This window comes from Amblyomma mixtum, chromosome 2 (assembly GCF_055824585.1).
Source record: "Amblyomma mixtum isolate Tamu chromosome 2, ASM5582458v1, whole genome shotgun sequence".
NCBI classification, from domain to species: Eukaryota; Metazoa; Arthropoda; class Arachnida; order Ixodida; family Ixodidae; genus Amblyomma; species Amblyomma mixtum.
This window is the reverse complement of record NC_143013.1, coordinates 47380751-47402146: the sequence shown is the minus strand read 5'-3', so window position 1 is coordinate 47402146 and position 21396 is coordinate 47380751. Positions and strand designations below refer to the sequence as shown.

Genomic DNA, 21396 nt, shown 5'->3' with positions numbered 1-21396 from the left:
GTGTAGCTTCGTACATGCATATGGTACGTGCCAGGACCGAAGAGCCGCGGAGACGCGGGGATGAGGTGTTGAGCGAAATACGATGCTCAGGCCAGACAGAAGGTACCATACGGGAAGCGGCACTTGGAGCGGCAGTAGTGTGATACACAATTGGAGCGGCAGCACCACGATACACAACACGAGTTTTAGAGTGTCTTCTTCCTTCATTCCGTATCTTCTCTGAGATACTCGGCTGACCATTCTTCCCACTTGTTCCGCGGCCCTCTTGAGCAGGGTGATGGTGTGACTGCATTTGCGGCTACTTTGCAGCCACATACCCAGGATGCGGACCAGGTTCTTTTCCTGGATCAGCTGTCCTTCGAGGACGACATCCAGTGAAGCTTGGGTGGGGTGTCTCCCTATTCTGATGATCTCCGACTTTTCGGTCGAGCACCTCAGGCCTCTCTCCCTTACGTAGTCTTCTATGCAGGTGGCAGCTTCTTGTAACCGATCTTGTTTCTCTCCTAGCGACCCTTGGGTGGTCCATACGGCAATGTCGTCGGCGTACATCGCGTGTTGAATACCCGGGATCTCTTTGAGCCTTCTCGCTAGTCCTAGCATCGCCATGTTGAAGAGTACAGGCGATATGACAGAGCCTTGGGGTGTTCCCTTGCAGGGCGTGGCGAAGACGTCGCTTCGTAACTCGCCTAGCCCTACGGTTGCTGTCCGGTCACTTAGGAAGGCCCTGATGTAGTCGTGGACCCTCTTCCCGCAGTTCGTGTCGTTTATGCCTTCCATGATGGCGGCGTGGCTCACGTTGTCAAAGGCCCCTTTGATGTCGAGGGCCATGACAACGTTCTCCCCGCTTCTTGGCATCTTCTCCAGTACTTCCTCCTTTAGCTGGAGGAGTACGTCTTGCGTGGACAGGTGAGCTCGAAACCCGTACATGCTATCGGGGTAGAGTTGGTTCCTCTCCAGGTGCGACTGGATTCTCTTCGTTATTACTTTTTCGTACATCTTGCCTAGACAAGACGTAAGGGAGATCGGTCTGAGGTTTTCCACTTGTAGTTTCTTGCCAGGCTTCGGGATCATAACCACGACCGCATGTTTCCACTCGGCGGGCACCGTTCCTTCCTGCCAGAGTTTGTTGAAGTAGGCAGTAAGCTGATCAATGGCTCCATCTCCTAGGTTTCTGATCAGCGAGTTACGGATTTTGTTTGCCTGAAGAACTATTTTCTATTGTGCTGGATTTGTGTTAGCCGCCATTTAGTTGCGTTCAGTGAAATTGTCGTAAGTTGTAACGATTGCTCCGTGAGCTTATTGTGCAGTGCTATTTGTGTGTTCTTTTCATGATTTTTTATGCTTTGAAAAAAAAAAAACGACTTTTGTGACAAAGACCGCATTTGCCTAATGGCCTGATCATGAATTCGCTTCCATGCCAGCTTTTCTTCACTGTTAATAGTTAATTAAATTTGGATAAAGAGTTACCTTACAAAAAAAGAAAAACGGTGACTTTTGGTTACTTCTGAGCTAACACGGAGCAAGGAGGTTACATGGAGGCCAATTTGGCCATTTGGGATTGGAGCTATCTGGCAACCGTGGTGGTGGTTGACAATTCAAATCTTCGCTGTGCCTAGAAATATACTAGTATATTTCTAGGCATTTCTAGGCACTATAGCTGTGCTATAGTGTACTAGAATTAGCTGTGCTGAACTGGCTGAACCTTATGCCATCTTCTGTTGCAGTTGTGTTCGACGTGCGGTTGTAGTAGTGCGGTGGCGGCGTGTTGCCGGAGGAGTGCGGTTTCAGGTTCTTGTGTGCAGGCTGCGCGAAACGTCCGCAACGACAGCGGTGAAGCCGCTTCCAAGACATTTTATGATGCCGTTGCAACTCAAGGAGACTGCTGGCCTTCGCGGCACGAAAGGCGATGGTGAGGCTGTAAATAGGTCAATTTGGTGTCAGTCACTGCATTTGGCGTTTTGAAATTTCCAGAAGTCATACATTCCCTCGCCAGGCTGTTGGAGAAGGTTCACCGGCTAGAGGTCAGCAAGCGCGCTGCACGTGAGTGTGCTAGCGCAGGTAAGCATAGCATCGGATGGTCCTACGGGAGTCTTGCCTGTGTTGCCGATAATAGTGTTTTCACCCACTTAGAGCTGGAAGAGCACATCGCGCTGGTGGAAGCACAGTGTGCCCTGCTTGGGGAGCAACTGCGCTACGCTCGGAGAGTTCTTGCTTTCTCTACTAACCTCAGGAGCACGCCCGACGTGTCTCCGGACTCGGCGCTCCCGAAGTCTTACACCCACGACAACGACGAGGTCTTCATTGACCCAAGCAACAAGGAAAGAGCGTCGAGGGACACGACTCCAAAGGTACGATCCGTCGGCCGTTTAGCAGTCTGCTCATCTGCGAGTGACATTGAGGCCGCCGCAGTGGCACAGTGGCTGCTGATCCGAAAGACGCGGGTTCGGTACCGGCCGCGGTGGCCAAATTTCGATGGAGGCGAAATTCTAGAGGCCCGTGTACTGTGCGATGTCAGTGCACGTTAAAGAGCCCCAGGCGGTCGATATTTCCGGAGCCCTTCACTACGGCGTCCCTGATAGCCCGAGTTGCTTTGGGACGTTAAACCCCCATAAACCAAACCAAACCAAACCGAATGACAGTCAAGGCCTGGCAGTGCGAAACGAACAACTAGTACTAAGGCATGGCATTAACCACAAGTTTGAAAACATCATTGCAGCTTAAATTATTTTTGTGCGCATTTCAAAAATATGCTCTGGTTCTAATGTTGATTCTGTTCTCATTGCACTTCTTTTCAGGATCAGATGCATATGTTTGGCGAGATAGCCATAAAAACAAACAAAAACCTTCAACAGCAGAGTAACAACTTTTAAATGCATGCTGGGAATACGATAACCAATAAAAAAAACAAACTCCATGAACCATACATGTGCTCACGACTTAAAGATTGTAAAGCTGCATTCTGTGGATGCTGCCTTGGTAACAAAGTGGTAGGTTTTGTCTCCCTAAATTGTGACATTGTTTAGTACAGGTTATGATTTGTTTGATGAGACAGTGTTTAGAATGCATTCATTTTGTGTGGCTACCGTTGTCTTACATGGGCACAGTAATGTATCCAACTATGCCTGCTTTTAGGCGCCTGAAGCTCCAGCTCTGGTGAAACGCCCAGACAGAACTCGCCGAGCAAAGTCAGTGCCTGCTGATCAGCATGCCCCTGCTTTGTCCAGCCAGCTTCACCAGCGGTGCAGGCTCACTGTGACAGACCTACCTTTCATCCCGACCAAGGTATGGGTTTTCTTCTCTGTACTGCTGGCTAGCAAGTAGTTAGTCTCGGCCTTCTTTCACCTGGTGACAACCGCACGCTGAGACATTTATATTCCGCTGTGTTGGCGCTGCTCAGTCAAAGTGCAAAGCTGCCAAGATTTGATGAGTGAGTGGACTGCAAATGATTATTGTGTTAGGGATGAAGAAATTCGTGATTGCGAAGTGTACACCTGCAGTGTTTTATTGTGGCACCACCAGTACTGGAGTGAAGGCTAGCTGCCCTGTTATCTCAGCAATGGGCAACCAGTCTGGCCAAGCTACTTTGTCACTTTCATTGGTGATGGCTTTTGTGCAGAAGCTCCCATCCTCTGTCTGTGCTGTTTTCAGAGTGCCACCAGCAGTCACTCGCTTCCTGCGAACCTGCAGAATCTGGTGTCCTTGCTGAAGAGGCCGCAGTGCAGTGCCCACCGACAGCTCTGTGTGGTGGGCAACATGGGGCTGCCCCGGAGCAGCAGTGACCCTGATGTGGCATCCCACTCCGATGGCCTGTTGCACCTGATGATGTGAGTTGGTCTTCTCCCCCGAGGGCATGCGTTGCAAGTGCTTGCCTCAGCTGTTTGCATGTCTTCAGCTGATGTGCCTTTAACTCGAGAGGATTCGGGAGCCTCAGTGGTGCTTCAGCTGTGTAAGTAGCGCCATTGTGATACATTTACATTTTGCACTCTGCTCCAAAAGGGGCAAATTGATCAATATTGCGCCTTAGCAACGCCAAAAAGAAGACACGGTCACGGGAAAACAATATTCTTAGAACCATTCAGGCTTTCAGTTGGCAACCTACTAAATCATTTCTGCAGTTGGCAACCTAGGGCGCTGGTGGGCTGGCTCGTGGTAGATTTTAGCAGCCAGTTTATTCGTGCGTATGGAGGAAGGAAAGAACTCGGTAGAGGCGGCTACATCTTATTTCTTGATGCCGGCTCCCTCCTGCTCCCTTCTTACTTGTCCCAGCGTGCAGCAGGCATTGCAGCAGATGACGGCGCTGTGCCTAGTGTTACTATTGTCTGCGTTGTCGGCGAACAACTCCCAGTAGTTCTTGCAAAAGCACATGACTTTCAGCATACTTTTTTGGCGTGCAGCTCGGATAGCGAGTTTTCCTTCCTCCATCTTCGCACATCATGTCAGTTGTATCAAAAGGTTACATCATGTTGGTCAACCCTGAAGAGGGCTGAAGAAGCATGAAGAACAAAAGCTAGGAGCAGGACCAACGAGGTCCAGCTTTGTTGGAACAAGGGAATTTTGGCCTTGGTGTCTCACTTTGCAAGCTTGATGAATTTGCGTAAAATTTCGCAAAGCGGTGATAAAGTTAAACCTGGATGTAATGAACCTCCATATAGCAAAATTCTCGATATTACGAAGTTTGTGGATTCCCCAGTGCTGCTCCCACCGAAGCGCATGTATTTCAGACCTCCACGTAGCGAATGTGTCGTGGCGGTTGACCTTGATATAACGAACTGGCTGTGCAATCTGTCTGTGTTCTTCGGTGGGCATGTCATGTGCGCCGCATGGGTTGCTATTTAGTACAGTGGTGAGCAGCCTTGTCTAGAGCGCTCGGGAGGTGCACTTCCTTGCAAACAAATCCAGATTTTGTGGCAGCCTCTAGGGTCCAGCTGCAACGCTTGCACGGAAGTAGCGCCAGATAGCCTCGTAAACAAAGCAGGCACGAAAACTTTGCCCTGTAGTGAGGGGCTGCTCTCTAATTTCGGTAAGTGCGCACTGCTCAAGCGCTCTAGACAAGGCTGCTCACCACTGTACATTATCATATTTGCTTTAATGTAACGCGGCGCCATAGAGGAAGGGAAGAATTTAGGAGGGGCCGTTATGTCACATCTTTTGAAGTGAGGGCTCCCCCTCACTAGTTGGCCGCTGTCTCAGCACACTTGCACAGACTGAGCCATCGGCTAAAGACTGCCAGTAGTTCTAGTGAAAGCACACTTTTTGGCGCGCAGCTGTCATCGCGAGGGCCTCTTTCCTTCCTCCATGCGTGACACGAATGTAACACGAGGGGCGACTTCACATGCTGCCCAGAGGGAAAAAATCAAACCACAAACGTAACGTGACACCAACATAAAAAAAAATATCTACAGTTAACGGACACCGTGGTCAACACTCGTCGTCCTTCCGAAAACATTCACTGTTCCTCATTTTCGGAAGAAGAGGTCTCGGAAACTAAATCCTCTGTCTCACTGTCAACCTCCCAGATCATGTCATCCTCGGTGCCATCGAGGTCGGAATCAGTTTACTGAAATAAAAAAAAAAGAAAATGTAAGGTGGACAAATTTATACAGAAGGAGGTCCCGTAGTCAGTAATTGTACTGGTACCTCCTGTATCATTAAGCGAAACAGTAGTAGTTAGTGAAACAGCAACTGCAATAAAAACTCTATGAACATTTGTGCAGTTCTCACTATCGGCAGCGGTGGAGTTAAAAAAAGAAAATGTGGGTACAAACAGATATAGTCATATACAAGTAGCACATAGCTAAAGAAGTTATACAATAGAAAACGAGAAACAACAGGAGAGGAAAACATAGCTAAATTTGCGCTTGCAACATATAATGCACAGTTCATAAACATGCTGTTAGCTCCTGTGCAGTTAATTTAATAATTGATTTGGAAAGCCAGTTTAATCATTATTATAAAGAATTAGATCTTTTAGTTCGTTTTTGTATTTATATAGCTGATTTGTGTTTTTCAATTCCACTGGTGAGCTTTTCCAAAAAGAATATGATAAAAAATGAACTGTTTGTCTTCCATAATTGGTGTGTACTTTAGGGAGACTAAGATTTCTGTTAGTCGCAAGTCTTGTAGCATTAGCGTTTGTGAGCTCTGGTTGTGGAATGGAAGGAAAGGAGGCGTGTCTATTAATTAGTTTGTAAATGAAGATACCAAGGTTATGTTGTACAAGCTCAGATGTGGAAAGAATTTTCAAAGAATTCTGTAAAGACTGAGCGTCTTAATCGAAAGGGCCGAACGTTATTATTCGGACTTCTTCATTCTGAGCTACTTGTAAGGATGTCAAATGAGTACACTTGCCCAGCATACGATACAATATGAGAGATGTAAATGTATGATTGAGTTGTAAAGTGCTTATAATGTAGGCTGATTAAAGTATGAACGAGTTCTGAGTAAAACTTTTAAGCCATAAGCAATCCTGGATCTGATGCAGGCGATGTGTGAATAGAATTTCAGATGGCAATCTAGTTTTGATATGCAGTCGATCCCGGATGTATCGAACCTGGATATATTGAATTATTGCCTATATCAGACAGTTGTAAAATCCCCTTGGGAATCTCATGCAAAAGTATTGCAAATTTGTTTGCGTTTATCGAACTTCCGTGCACCCCATATTTGATATATCAAACTCCGTGCCACGCCGCGTCCCCGCAAGTGCGCTTCTCCCAGTACACCCCATCCTGGAAATGGGCTTCTCCCACCGGGCAGGGCCCCTGCAAATGGGCTTCTCCTCATGGAGTTCACGATCCGAAATATGTCGTGCACATGTAAAAGCTGCTCAAGTAAAAGTCACGTGTTGGGAACTTTGTGGAGGGAGTGAAAGGAAATGGAAATGGCCATAGGGGTAAGGAGCTGGGAAGACAGAAACTGTGCTGGCCGCAGGCCCGTAGACGCCCGACTTCTGCGTGCTGGTTGGCTGACTCCGCTGCCGTAGCCAGAACAAGTGACATCAGCTAGCCGTCGCCAACGTTTTGGCCATTTTGGCTGTTGCTGCTGTCTTCTTCGATGATTTACATGGTTTGAGAGCAGGGAAATCAACTGAAACTGCCCTCCTAACCCTGAAAGAAACTGTGCCGAATAACATTGATTGAAATTTTTTTACCATTGGCCTTTCGTAGATTTCGCAGAGGCTTTTGACTGTTTAAACCACAGTGTTCTCATTACTAAACTATTCTGGTACGGAGTTCGTGCTAAACCTCCAGGATTGATTAAATCCTAGTTAAGCAATAGACCACAGTGGTAAATTTAGGTAATCACCGGTCTAACTTTTTGCAAGTCATTAATGGTGCTCCGCAGGGAAGCCTGTTGGGGCCACTGTTGTTCAGCGTCTGTCAATGATATTGTTCGTACTGACAGATCAATTAAATTTATCATATATGCCGACGAGTGTTCCATACTTATGCCCGGTCCAAATGCAGATGTCTTGAGAATACAGTGCCAAGACTTCATCGTAAAGTTATCATTGTGGTCGGTCGCAATCATAAGGGCTGAAAGTTAATCCAACGAAGATGAAGGTAAAGCAAAAAATAAAACATATCATTTAAATCACGTCACCACATATGAAGGCCAGGATATCGATATTGTTGAAACTCATAAAATACTAGGAGTCACATTTAACAGTAACTTGCACTGGGACTTGCATGCAAAAAGACTTCCAAGGTGGTTGATGCTGTCTCACATTGCCGAATGCTCCTCCCAATGCAAATCAAGCTCCAACTATATCATGCATCAACTAATGCGCTCTTGTCTGGGGTACAGCAACAAACACCGACGTGTAAAATTTGTATCCTCCAAAAAGTATCATGCGCTACTTTGGAAACCACCAGTACCTTGTCTCGTACCAGTGCCTTATTCGTGGCATATATATCATCACCCCCTGTCGTGTTTTAAGTGCATTTTATCTTTCAAGAAGTTTGTTCCGTGAATTCTTAATTGCTGCTGCGTTGTTGTTTCAAAAAGAAGCACTGATAGCTGGTTCTTTCCATGCTTCTGAACTAATTATACAGTACAGTTATTGCAACATCACTTTGACATCAAGCCCATGTTAAAGCATGCTATTTCTGAACATACGAAAAAGAACCGCATGAACCACACTCGGAGTATTAGTCCTATGGAACGCATTTGTTGAAGCGCTTGATTGTTGTTGTTGCTAGTTGCTTTTTCTTGCTCGCACATGTATTGTATGCTGCTTTCAGAAGCTGTATAGCTGACTGACATTTCAAGTAGCACCTGCCACAGTACTCATGGTTTGATGACTGTTGATATTTGCAGCACTGTTCCAGCATTAGTGCCTTATTGAGATAGAGTGTCTTGTTGTTGCATTTGTTGTGCAGTGTTTGTACTATATCCAGCATGCCCTTATCTCCTGTCTGGCGATTGATTTGGTCCCTGCAGCCAGGGGGAGCATCTCCTGAAGCAGCTGGGCCAGCAGGTGCCTGGCCAGCGGCACTCCCTCCGGTGCCAGTGCCGCCGCCTCATCAGCCGCATCCAGGCCAAGATGGCCGAGGTGAGGCAGTGCTCAGTCACTTGCACTCCTTGGTTCCACTGCTGCCTAATCTTAGGGGCCCTCTGCAGTGCGAGCTGGTCGCAGTGCACTCACAGCGTGAGCCAGGGGTGCAGACAACTGTACGAGAACGTTGCATACATGATAAGGATTCAGCTGTGTTTGGTTTGGTTTATGGGGTTTAACGTCCCAAAGCGACTCAGGCTATGAGAGACGCCGTAGTGGAGGGCTCCGGAAATTTCGACCACCTGGGGTTCTTTAACGTGCACTGACATCGCACAGTACATGGGCCTCTAGAATTTCGCCTCCATCGAAATTCAGCCGCCGCGGCCGGGATCGAACCCGCGTCTTTTGGGTCAGCAGCCGAGCACCATAACCACTGAGCCACCGCGGCGGCTGATTCAGCTGTGTGTCTCAGTGTCAGGTACACAGTGCTGAGTTCAGAGGTCATTGTTTGCTAGTGTTTTTAAATGGTTCCATTGTTGGCTTCACACCATTTCACTTTACTACCCCACTTTGGGGGTGTTTCGTAAGGAAAGGGTGGGAGCGCAACAATTGCATGATTATGACTGAATCATTTGAGGGTCATTCTGTGCCAAACATGCCAGACTTTGTGCCCAGCCCTGCCCCGATTTTTTCAAGAAAATCCCTTTATCACACTGCCTAAAGTAATTTCCCTCGGTATTTCTGGGAAAAAAAAAATTTTCCCATCATGTGAAACCCTTTTGAAATTTCCAGGTGAGTGCAAAACTAGGTCTCAATAAGAGGTTTACAGAAAAACTTGTTCTTTTTTCTTTCTATGCTCAAAATTTTTTCTGAACATTGTGAAAGTATTGTACTTCCCCATCAGTCATGAGTAATTTTTCCAGCAGAAAATGTTTTAACTATTTGTGGTTGTTTATTTTAGCCTAAAATGTGCCCTTTTGACAATGTTTTTTTTTTTTTGGAAAATGCACACAAAATTCATGAGCAACATAAAATGCTTCATCAGCTGTTTGGGATATGTACTACTTGGTAAAAATGTTTGAACTTGAATAGAAGAGAATAACCAGTGGTAAAGAATTCCAAAGTTACAAAAGAAGTGTGATTTGCAATGTATTCAGCCTTAAATTCTGTACTGAGGTGGTCTAAGTGAAAATGCAAAATGTGACTCATTACTTAGCTAATACAGTCAAACCCACTTATAACAGTACTGGTTATAACAATATATCGGATATAACAATCGTCAGTGGTGGCACAGTGAGCTTTACCATGTGTTCTATGGTAAAATAGACCGCTTGTAGCAGTGCTGTCATAGCATAGTATCGACTATAGCAATTAAATCTGGTCAATGAGAGACAGCCTTAAAAGGAACAAAAACATGAAAACTCTACAACCACAGCAGCCAAACACACAGCGAAAGCACAAGAACCTGTGACCACACACTCAGAGACACCGAGGGTGCTTGCATGTTGCGACGGAGGAGATGCAGGTAATGGTGGAGCAGTCCATTATTATTAGCGTTTCTGAGGGGTGCAGTTCTGTGTGACGGCTGGCAGCGAGAGCGCGTGCATTGTTCCATCGTTCTTTGCTAACCACATCAGGCGAGCTGCTGCGTCGCGCCATGCATATTCTGTTGCATATATATGCATGCATGTTGCAAGAGAGGTTCATGATGCTTCATAACCATCTACCCTGCCAAAATGTCTTAATGCAAAGGGGTTGGTCGTTTGGTTCCTGGCTTTCTCTGGTTGTAAGTCAGAGGATGGGTCGAAGTCAAAGGCTCACAAACAAATCAAGTGTTATTTAGCAAACAGACAGTGCAGAGGAATTACGTAGTACTCATAAGAACACATGCGTGGTGTTCTTGAAACCATTGCAACACATGCAAAGTACAGTTGAATCCCGCCACAACGAAATCGGCGGGGCGTACGAAAAATTTCGCTGTCGCGGAATTTCGTTGTCGAGAAATTACAGCCCGAGTCGGCTGATCCCGGGCTGGCGTTGCATATGTCTCCTCGCCCAACGCCGCCTCTCCTCCTCCTCTTCTCTTCTCGCTCAACGCCGCCTCTCCTCCTCCTCTTCTCTTCTCGCCCAACGCCGCCTCTCCTCCTTCTCTTCTCCGTTCCTTCTTTCACCACCTCCTCTACTTGTCTCCTCCCCCACATCGTTTCGAGAGCCGTCGGGCCTCATCGCATCTGCACCGCTGCGTGCTACCACGGCGCTCTCGCGGGCTTGCTGCCTCCGGCCTGGCGTTGCATAAGTCAATGCTCACGCGCGCTCCAACGAAACGTCTTGATACTGCTACTCGGGGTTCAACAGACCCCTGCGATGACAAAACGCCGGCTGTAAGCCGCCCTAGGCTAATATCGCAGTTGGCTGCGTCACCTTCTTGTGTTGAGCTGAAGTGCCCGACGCAAGTGCCTTGCCGATGTTTTCTTTGCTCTTCAGTATCGTTGATAACGAACTCGGCGCGATGCCAAAATCTGCGGCAATAATCGACTTCTTCCCGCTTTCTGCTTCGGCGATAATACGCGCTTTTTCTTCTAGCGAAAGAAATTTCCGCTTCTTCGCTGGCGGCGACATCCTAGGAATTCAGCAGAGCAGAGACGCGACGAGACCACGCTAAACGGTGCACACACAAAGGAAGAAATGGTGAGGCGGAGTGGGCTTCTTCCTGCACTCTCGCGTTTTCCTTTTCTTTTTTCTCCTACAGGACACGAAGCTCCGCCCACCGATGGCTCCGCCCACCGGTCCACACAGACTGCCTGAAACGCGCTCGGTGCCTAGCAGACGACGCGGCCACGGAGGACGCGGCCGAAGACGCTAGCAGATGGCGTGCGCTGGCGCTTTTTACACGCGCTTTCGAGGAGCCCCTCTTCGCTTGGAGGCCGCGAACGCTTACCAGCCAACACCGCTAGCAAGTGATCATGACGCGCTTTCGTGCTTGACAGGAAACCGCGAGCACCATGACAGCGAGCTACATCAATCGAAGAAGCCCAGCAAAGAGCCAATGAGCGGGGCGGGACGTCACTTCAAAAATCACGTGGGCATCTGGAGAAAAAAAAAAGCACACGAGGGTGTGCACGAGGAGGATGTGCGATTGAGTGCGCGTACCCCCCCCCCCCCCCCAACAGTCTGCGATGCAAAAAAATTAACGGCGGGAACGGGAAAGTCGCTCTTCAGCACTCAACTTCTGAAGAAAGACAAGACGGAGGGGCCACTCACCCGCGAAAATTCGCAAAAAAAATTCGTAGAAGCGAACACGTGCTCGCAAAGTACTTCGTTTTTGAGGAAATTTTAATACATTAAGTCCTATGGGGGTTTCACGGGGAATGCAAATTACTTCGTTGTGGCGAAAATTTCGTTGAAGCGGCGTTCGTTGTACCGGGATTCAACTGTAGTACATAACTCCTTCGCTACCGTGCCATAGGTCATCGATCATATATGAGCGACGTTTTGAACCTGCCATCAAAAATTTAGGTGTGCGCTCCTTAGGGTTCCTCGATATTGCTTCCTTCAAAGGAAGCTGTGTTAAGGCTTCCTAGAGCTCGTGGACAAGCTACACCAATTCTGTTTTGTTTTTATGCGTAGCATATTGCAATCACTCAGTTCAGCCCTTGGGCGCGGCCGGGCAGCCACCAAACCACATAAAAAAAACAGAAAAAAAACTAAAAAAGGGGAAAAAAAAGACTGCTAAGCATGGTGGCGGTTGCCACCGCCCCGTTCCAAAGGGGGCGCTCCTATCCATCCATCCATCCATCCATACGTCACGGAGGAAAAGCTGCTGAGAAAATTGAGTGCCGCCAAGCAACCTCGCGCAAAAAGACCACGCAATATGCAACGCATTCTTGGCTTAACCAAGCTAAGCCTGGGCATCTTTTTTTTTTACAGCGCAGCTCTTAAGCACCCGTTAGTGGGTTGAGCCATGTTGCCGCTCTCGTTGTTACTGAGCCAAACCATAAATAAATAAAAATAAACCTTGCTGCGACTGGGAACCCGCAGCGCCTTGAGCCAATCAGCTTCGCTGGCCACTGCACGAGAACACTAGACTATCGCCACAGCCGATCACACCTCGTGTTAAACTGCAACACTCTTACACTGTGCATTGCACATCGTTGTCCTCACTTTCCACGTGCCGTATTTTATGAATCCTAGTGCAGAGCTGGTTTGTGCCGTGCAAACAGTTGTAGTAAGAGAAATGTCCAGGAACTGCAACCGTGACCACTGTCGTGTGCTATGCGCTGCGGAATGGTGGCATGTCGCACCAGATTTAGATGCGCAGAGTGCCTATAGTGCAGGGCTCCAGATTAATTTTGGTCACATGGGATTCTGTAAAGTACGGTCTCTGCCAAAAGTAACCGGGCAACGAGGTTTGCTTCGCAGCCATATAGTGGAGCCCATGCAGCCCCCCTTAAAGACCAAATGGTCTCGAAAGACGAGGACAACGGTTACCCTTACTTTTTTTTGCACATTTGGAGTTTAAAGGGTGCTATACGGTTTCCGCTACATGGGGAAAGGGGAGTTCAGATGGAAGATGATGGTGTCACAATGCAATGAGATGTCCATGCACACACTGGCCGACACTCGTCTCGCGGAGATTCTGATGCATAGCACTCGCGGTCAGTGTCTTGTGCACACACAGACACACGTCAGCTACACATTGGTCAGATGGGCCTGCATTCACATACAGCTTAGCAGACTCGCATATGGTAATGCAGCTTGTGCAGTGTACAATCCATGCACAGCTGTAGAGGCCACACGCACACACATTATGGTGTTGTCTGCAGTGCACACCGTGTAGTGGTTGCACAGCACCCACACGTGTCAGAGACAGGTATCTGGGTCTGTCTCACAAAGAAGCATAGCTAAGAGCGGCCTTTGCTGTGCACCAGCCATGATTGCCAAGTACCAAGGATGGCTTCCACAGGGCTTTTTTGTACGGTACTCAATTCGCCAGCTTTTCTATTGCCTTATAATCATCAGTTAATGCAGGCTTTCACATTGATGGAGTTGTCTTCTAGTTTTGTAAAGCATCCAAGCGGGTTCCTTGCTGCAGGCTTCTGCAGAAACCAGCGAAGTTTAATATGTGCTCTGATGTTCACATGTTGATTACAGGCTTTCTGTTGTATCAAAAACAGTACACCTTATTTGATAGCCCTAATTCTTCTTCAGTTCGCCGCGGTGGCTCAGTGGTTACGGCGCTCGGCTGCTGGCCCGAAAGACGCGGGTTCGATCCCGGCCGTGGCGGCTGAATTTCGGTGAAGGCGAAATTCTAGAGGCCTGTGTTCTGTGCGATGTCAGTGCACGTTAAAGAACCCCAGGTGGTCGAAATTTCCGGAGCCCTTCACTACGGCGTCCCTCATAGCCTTAGTTGCTTTGGGACATTAAACCCCAATAAACCAATCTTCTTCAGTTCGTGTCATGTTTTGTATGCCCCCAGGTAGCTTGCTTTTTCTAAACTATATTAAGGGGGAACATGGGTCTTAGATCATTTTTTTTATTTACAGACCAAATGCAGTGAAACTGCACAGACTTATTCAGTTTTTTCTGCTGTTTCAAATATGCAATTTGTTTATTTCTAGGTCAATTAGTTCTTTAGATATTATATATATCATGCCATTGTCTGCTGAAACAATAGAAAAGAAATGGGCCACCAGAAATTTAATTTTAATGTGTGGGTAGATACTACAATGTGTGAGGAATGCAACGCTGGAAGCAGTTTTCAGTTTTTTGTCTGTGTGGACAAATGGGCTTAATAGTTAGTTTCATTTGTGTCATGTTTTCTGGCATTGTATGTCTGGTCAACTCACTTGAAAACTAACTGTTAAGCCCATTTGTCCACACGGACAAAAAACTGAAAACTGCTTCCAGCGTTGCATTCCTCACACATTGAAGTATCTACCCACACATTAAAATTAAATTTCTGGTGGCCCATTTCTTTTCTATTGTTTCAGCAGACAATGGCATGATATATATTAATATCTCAGGAACTAATTGGTCTAGAACTAAACAAATTGCATATTTGAAATCACCAGAAAAAACTGAATAAGTCTGTGCAGTTTCATTGCATTTGGTCTGTAAATAAAAAAAAAAATGCCCTAAGACCCATGTCCCCCCTTAACAGTCTACATGGCAGTGCAGTGTCTCACTTTCATTTACATATTGAAGATTGTGTAAGTATACCGTAAGGACACTAATGGGCTCTCTCTTCAATCAGACTATGGTGCAGTAAGGTCATGGTGCTCAGCCAGGTTAATGGCAAAACGAAGCCTGTATATTTTACTGATAGTCAACCTTTCATTCCAGTCACTTACATTACTGACAATAACCTGCCACGGTGGCTCAGTGGTTAGGCCACTCGGCTACTTGAGCCAGAGACGTGGGTTCACTTAGATCAGAAGGGTGGCGGCTATGTAGTGTCATGCGGAAGTAGAATTGCCAGCTGCGTGCCATCAGGTTACATCACGCCGCAGCGTGTAGTAACTGTGTTCATGAAGTGAGTGGGTGGGCTTACGCCTTTTCACACGTAAGCAGTCTTAAATGTCTCTGCCAGCATTTTTTGGTGAAAAGATCGATATACTGACGCTGCAATGCGCATTCCTTAAATTTAGCTTACACAAACTGAGGCACCATAAGGAACTGTGGCTCTAGCTCTTCACTGACATGGTAGCTGAGTAAATGAATGATTAGCCCACTGTACCTTCAGTCGCAACATATTTTCTGCCCCTTTCTCTGCAGACAGATGGTGCAGGGGCCCGAAAGAGGAGCACTTCGAAGCCGAGGTCGGCCTCAACATCATCGCATGGCCCCTTCAACCGTGTCATCATGCGAGAATTGAGGAGGATTCAGGACCACCTTGAAGAAAGAATCTGAATGGCTCTGATGCTGCGGTCGATCATGTTGTATGGACTGGAAGGCACACGTCTAGCTTGTCGGGATGCTTGATGAAAGAGCCTTTCTTGTGTTCGGATATCTTTGTCCAACTCCTAAGCGAGTATAGGAAAGCAGGGTGCACGCTCCTCTTCGTGTACTGTACTGCAAGGGGACAAAGAAGAGACTCTGGCAGAGAGGGCAGTCCAGCAGAGAAGAAATGCAACGCATTGGGGTCTGTACACTGTGAGGGTAGTCTCTGCACTGTTGGGATCAGAATGTGTGAGTAAAAGTGCGTGTGCGTCCATGGCTGTGCAGATCCTCCTAACGTGGCTCAGGTGAGTGGTTGTGCAACCAACAGAATCACCTTACTGCTGTGGAAAGGAAGACTGCACCAGGGGTGCCACAATCATCCTTTCCACAGCAATAAGGTGATTCTGTTGGCTGCACAAAACAGCCCACGGGGTCTACCAGGGTTCGGGTCCCTATAGTGCAGCCACCGCACTCCTTTGGCCAGACTGTCTTTTCTGCCAAAGCAGTTGTCAGTGTTGTCCCACAGTTAAACGTGCCTAACTCAAGGTACTTGTGTGCCTGCACGGTGATGTGCCATGCTGCCAGTTCAACTTTGTTTGCAGTTCATTTGTTGCCACACCAGGGTGCTGCTCTAGTCTGCCTCTACACTGCTGTGACAGAGGCTGCTTAGCATTCTCACCTTGTTGTGAAACCTGGCTATCGTTTGAAGTGCTCAGCCTTGAACAAGGGGGTCCTTGTGTCTGCAGAGCTGATACTTCATCCAGTAGAAGTGATTTTTGAAAATAATGCGCCAGTAGTTTCCGTCAACATATGGCTGTGTGGCCTGGCTTCAAGACAGTGGCCAGGGAATACGTTGGATAGCGGCAGTAGCGTGTAGAATAATGCCGCAGATTCTTCAAGCTCTGGTCTGGGCTCTCTGTGGCCAGTTTGTTTTTTCTGTGATTGCTGAAAGGAGTGCTGTACTGCATACTAGTAAAGTGTTTACTAGTTAACACTATTACACAGAGGCTCCTGGCTGCAATTGCAGATTTGTAGCTGGCCATTAGTAGTAGCCTTATTAGTTTTATGATTTTGAAAGTTTCATTACGATTGCCACTGTGACTCGACAAATTTTGTCCCATTTCTTGTGCAATTCAAAAACCACATGCCTGCGGTGCACGCTCGCCATATCCATTGAACCGCGTCACTCCGTTGCACACATGCCACGTGATCTCTCTGACCTGCCTCGGCTGGAGTGGCAAGGAGCTCAAGTGACCCAGCTGGCCTGTGGGTGTAATAGCATTGCAGATGGAGAGGGCATGCTGCATGCTCATTCTGCTCTTCATGCTCAACAGCTGGCTTTGCAGGAGCATCCATCTGTTGTAAACAGATGCCCTGCTAAAATCTATAGCTACCAAACGGTTGGCTCAAGCCACTGCGGCAAGATTTTTGGACATTTTTTTCTTAATCACTCGTTTCCTCATGCATTCCATCTTTCTTATGCTTGTTTCATCACCACTTTACTCTTGGTAGTTATACTCACTTGATGAACACGAAATTTTAGCTCCTGTATTAAAGGGGCACTGCGATGTTTTCCTCGGTACCGATTGAAATCGTTAAATCGATTTATCTTGCATTCCTTAAATCGATTTATCTTGCATTCCTGAGACCAGTGCAAAAAGAGTTACTGAAATTGGAGCATGCAAACGAAAGTTATTGCACTTTTAAAATTCAAAATGAAAAGATCAGACGAAAACACGTTTCACTTACCCGTTTCACTCATCCGCTACTTAGATTGGGCACCACCAATCAGAACCGTGCCTAGCGCACACGCAGAGGAAGCTCGCATGCAACTGTTGCTTTGTCGGGGCAGCCCACAACTGCGCATTTTGACGGCGTCCCCCCCCCCCAATCCCCGTGAACACGGCACCGTAGACAGGGTAGGGGCAAGGGAAGCTCCCCGATGTTTCTTTGTTGGTAGGTTTGCAAGGCTCTCCGTCTCTCTTCACATTTTTGGGCAAGGTGTGTTGGCTGGCTTTTTTTTTTTTCGCTGCCTCCTTGGTGTCGTTAGAACAGCGCTCGCCCCCACAAGGGTTTGAAGCGGAACGGAAAGTGTCGCCCCTAGCGTTATTCATATTAGTTTTCGTTTGCTGTCATTGTTCTTTCTAGTTTCTGTGGCATGCAAAAAGCTTTGAGTACTCGGACATATTTTGGATTCATATCATGAGTATAAAGGCACAATATGCAAATTGGACGCACAACCAATCAGAGAGGCAGCACCAAATCTAGATGCCACCTCATTTCCGCTGTCGAAAATGGTCGCTGCGTTGCGATATCATCGGCTCAGAACGAGCATTTCTGGAGAAGGTTAAAATATGAAATATTGCGATTTCGGCGATCTCTTTGGGTGTCCAGAGGCCACAGTGCCACTTACTCTGCGTACAAAGAATAAAGATCTCATGCTTTATCTACGTCGCAGGGCCTCTTTAAGCCAAACTTCTGCTAACCTGATCAGATTTACAATGTCCTATCGTGTTCATCCGAGAGGGAGTCTCTCCTGTACTTTCTAAACACCTTGTCAGACTTGAAGGGGCTCTAATAAAGTTGTGGTATGCCTGAGATGTTATTCGACGCCGCTTCACGAATACTGTCCAGCAAGAATTTTTTTTTATGCGCTTTGTAGAAGCTCAGTTATCTGTAGTCAGAATTTTAATTTCAGTGTCTTCGAGCCTTTCCCTCTCCTCTTGTCACTTTTTGTACGCTGGAAGGTTGGTGCTCCTCTGCCAGGCCCACCTCTGGGGGCGGAGCTTCCTGCAACCCCAGAGCTATGCGGTTTGCTGGCCGTGGTAGCTGCCCGACGTCTGAAAGAATCAAACCAATAGCCCTCTCTGAGTTGGTGTATACACAGGTGCAAGCAATGGAGAAGGGTGTGTGCGTGAAAAAGTCGCCGGGAAGGGCTCGCCAACTTTCGCACCTGATTGTGGGTCCTCTGCTGCGTGTAGAAGTGTATTATTTGGCTCACTGTGTTCATGACAACACAACTGAGCGAGTTGATGTGCTCTTGGAAGGTATTTCAGAGCCCTTCTAACTGTCGAGCACGATAGGGAACCTAATTATATACACTATGCAGACTATCTACAGGCACACATTATAGAGTAGTTTCGTTTCCAAGTTGCCTGTTATAAGGTGCCTTGGCAAAACAGGCCTCAACATCACCGCATTTTTTACCACCATGCTTGCGTTTTATTTGCGTGCCTTGCCATCACACAGTTTACTGGCTGTACACGTGACCACTCATACTAGGAGCTATCTCCATTTGAAGAATATTGTGCATCTTCTCTCTATAAACCACACTGAAAATAAAGCATATGGCTGATCATGAGCTTCCAACTTGCAAAGGCATGCCACGTAACCTGGCTGGTGCCATAAGTGGCCAAAGCAATGTCTGCACTGCATTTTGCCTTGCAGGAAGGAAGCTTCAGAGGTCACTGCTACACATCTACAAAAATTATTGGTGAAGATGAGCCTTTCATCAGTACAAAAACGATGCACCTTGTTTGCTCCAACAGCCAGAATAATAATACAGATAATGACAGGTTGCTAACTGTGCAATTTTTTGCAGCAACTGGGGAAAAAAAATTACCCTTGCCAAAGGACAACAAAACAGATAAACATTAGCATGGTAGTGCCTTTATGGAGTGCCTTTATGGGTTTGGGAACTGTGCACTCTGTTCCTGTAGAGCATACATGGCAAATTTACTTTCCTAAAGGTTTTACAAATGTAATTACCGTAACTGTCAATTCTCCCAAAGAGTGATGCCATCAAAATTACTTCCCAAAGGTAATGCAATTACTCTTAAAGTACTTTTATACATACATAATTACATTATTTGATGGAATACATACATTATTTGATGGGCCGTGCAGGTTGGCCTCCAACTTCTTGAAATGGAAAAAAAAAAAAAAATCTCGAATGTCGCAGTGGTTATTCAATGGAAGCTCCGAGCAACAAATACTGATCGACACACATCGGAGCAGTGGCTCAGTAGTCTGAAGCTCCTTGCCAGAGACGGCGCACTTGCATACCGCGTGCATATTCCACTCATCGTACCAAGAAAATGCGACACGATACTTGTGACTTGAAGGCATCGAAAGGCCCCCATTTTGTTCTCTGAAAGTTTGGCAGACTACCTCAATGTTCGTAGCACTGCCGATGCTGCAGGCTAATGACAGTAATTTGCTTTGCGAACACAGAAAGCTTGGCACTGCACGCAAAAAGGTGCTCGCGCTTTTCTGCACATCGAGCTTGCTCCGACGTCTTCGTGCAAGACGACTGATTGAAATGTTGCCGAGGGAAGGCATGACTCGCTGCTCAGTTTGGCAATATGGACTGGGAAAAGTTTTGTTTTTACGGTGCGGTGGGACTTGTGTGTGGCTCGCTTGAAACAGAAAGGCCTTGTTAAAGCCATTTATTGAGGTATGCTGTGTCCACAAACCGCTACTCTCTACTTGCTGCACATTGTTCCTGCTTTTGAGGCGCTCTACTGGGTGTATGAGACCAAAGTTTTGCTGTCACAAAGAGCAGTGGTGCATATCAATGAAAGTAATTTCGAAGGGGATTAATTACTTTTGTTGAGAAATTACTTCCCTAGTCTGCTGAATTACTGGACCAGTAAAGCAATTCATTAAGCTACAAATCAATAGAAAAGTAATTATAGTTATTTAATCACAGTAAACCATTTCCTACCATGCAGACTGTACTAGGTGCAGACAATCTAGCAAAATTGTTTTTCAATGAGATTTGAGCCCCGCAGACTACACAATGGGTGTGGACTACATATCGTAAATTATGGTACTTGTGCACTTGCCTACTGGTGTAAAGGGATTAATAACTCCACGGAGCATTTGCTTGCAAATGACAGCCCCATGAATTTACCGACCACAGGTGCTTTCTTTAGCTGCAAATGAATGGAGGAGTTGGCATTTATCCCTTGACTGGTCAGAGTTGCAACAGTGAGCGTGACATTGCGATACCAAGCGTCATGACTAGGGCTCGGAACTTTAGGCATTTGCCTAAACATGCCTATAAATGCCTAAACGTGGGATTTTTGCACTTGCCTGCCTTTTTGTCATTTTTTTAGGAAATACTGCCTATTTAACCGCACTTTTTGCCTATAAATGCCTAAATCCGGCACTTCGGTCCTCGGTGCACGCACAAAAGGCGCGGGTCTCGCCGAACGTTTTTCTCGAATTGTAACTTGAACGTAGTGTAACGAAGTGTAGCAAGAGGCGAGCTTGGAAAGAGACCTGACATACATTAGTGCAAACTTCTCACCAATGACGGAAAGGATGACAAAGTTGGAAAAGGCTGTACTCTCAATAGATGAATCGTTGAAGGCTGTGGCAGAAATACCAGCAGCACTTCGGGTACTGGAAGGAAAGGGCGCTATTGCTTCTACGAAGATGCAGCAATTGGTAGAAAAAAATAGATGCCTAGAAACAATTTCCCAAATCAGCTAGAGGCTTTCTACGCAGAGACGATACGGCCACATCACCTGAAGGCCTAAGCCTTTATCAACTCTCATGTTCTAGGTTCGCGCCACTCAGTTCATTTGATGTCAAAAGATGCCTTTTAAAGTACAAAGCTATGCTTAGCGAAAACCGAAGGAGCTTCAAGTTCGAAAACCTGAGAATGTGCTTTATTGCTTCAGTTGAGGACTGCGTACGCTCCGTGCTTGACTTACAAATCTTGTACTTGTAAATAAAGAGTATTATTCAAAGCGCCTATTTTTGCTTTATAGCACCTATTTCAATATTTTTCAGAGCCTAGATGCCTACCTATTTCGAGGTTCTTTAGTGCCTAAATTTCCGGGCCCTAGTCATGACATGTGAAAACACCACAGGGGCCTCTGTTTCTTCCCTCGCTATTCTGGTCCTTTCACTACACTGAGCAGTGTCTCGAGGCACAAAATATTTCATTT

At 46.7% G+C, this 21396-nt stretch overlaps 1 protein-coding gene across 3 annotated transcripts; it reads left to right on the top strand.

Annotated features, from left to right (window-relative positions):
- Positions 1–1586: 1586 nt before the first annotated feature.
- On the top strand, positions 1587–16026 carry LOC149359233 (uncharacterized). 3 transcript variants are annotated; one of them, XM_089571504.1, is made up of 7 exons: positions 1587–1909; positions 1972–2058; positions 2131–2348; positions 3133–3282; positions 3688–3824; positions 8443–8554; positions 15272–16026. In XM_089571504.1, the coding sequence occupies exons 1-7, from the start codon at positions 1855–1857 to the stop codon at positions 15404–15406; spliced, it is 894 nt and encodes a 297-aa protein (XP_089427630.1). In that variant the 5' UTR covers positions 1587–1854; the 3' UTR covers positions 15407–16026. The 3 variants fall into 3 exon arrangements, with proteins under 3 accessions (XP_089427630.1, XP_089427629.1, XP_089427628.1); XM_089571503.1 differs by having other exon boundaries at positions 1589–1909; positions 3649–3824; positions 15276–16026; XM_089571502.1 differs by having other exon boundaries at positions 1590–1909; positions 3649–3824.
- The last annotated feature ends 5370 nt before the right edge of the window (positions 16027–21396 follow it).

Bases quoted from the DNA above. Each gene is read 5' to 3' on its own strand.
- LOC149359233 (XM_089571502.1), top strand. From the start codon at position 1,855: ATGATGCCGTTGCAACTCAAGGAGACTGCTGGCCTTCGCGGCACGAAA. The intron at 1,910-1,971 runs GTGAGGCTGTAA...TGAAATTTCCAG, and splicing joins TCGCGGCACGAAAGGCGATG to AAGTCATACATTCCCTCGCC. The intron at 2,349-3,132 runs GTACGATCCGTC...GCCTGCTTTTAG, and splicing joins CGAGGGACACGACTCCAAAG to GCGCCTGAAGCTCCAGCTCT.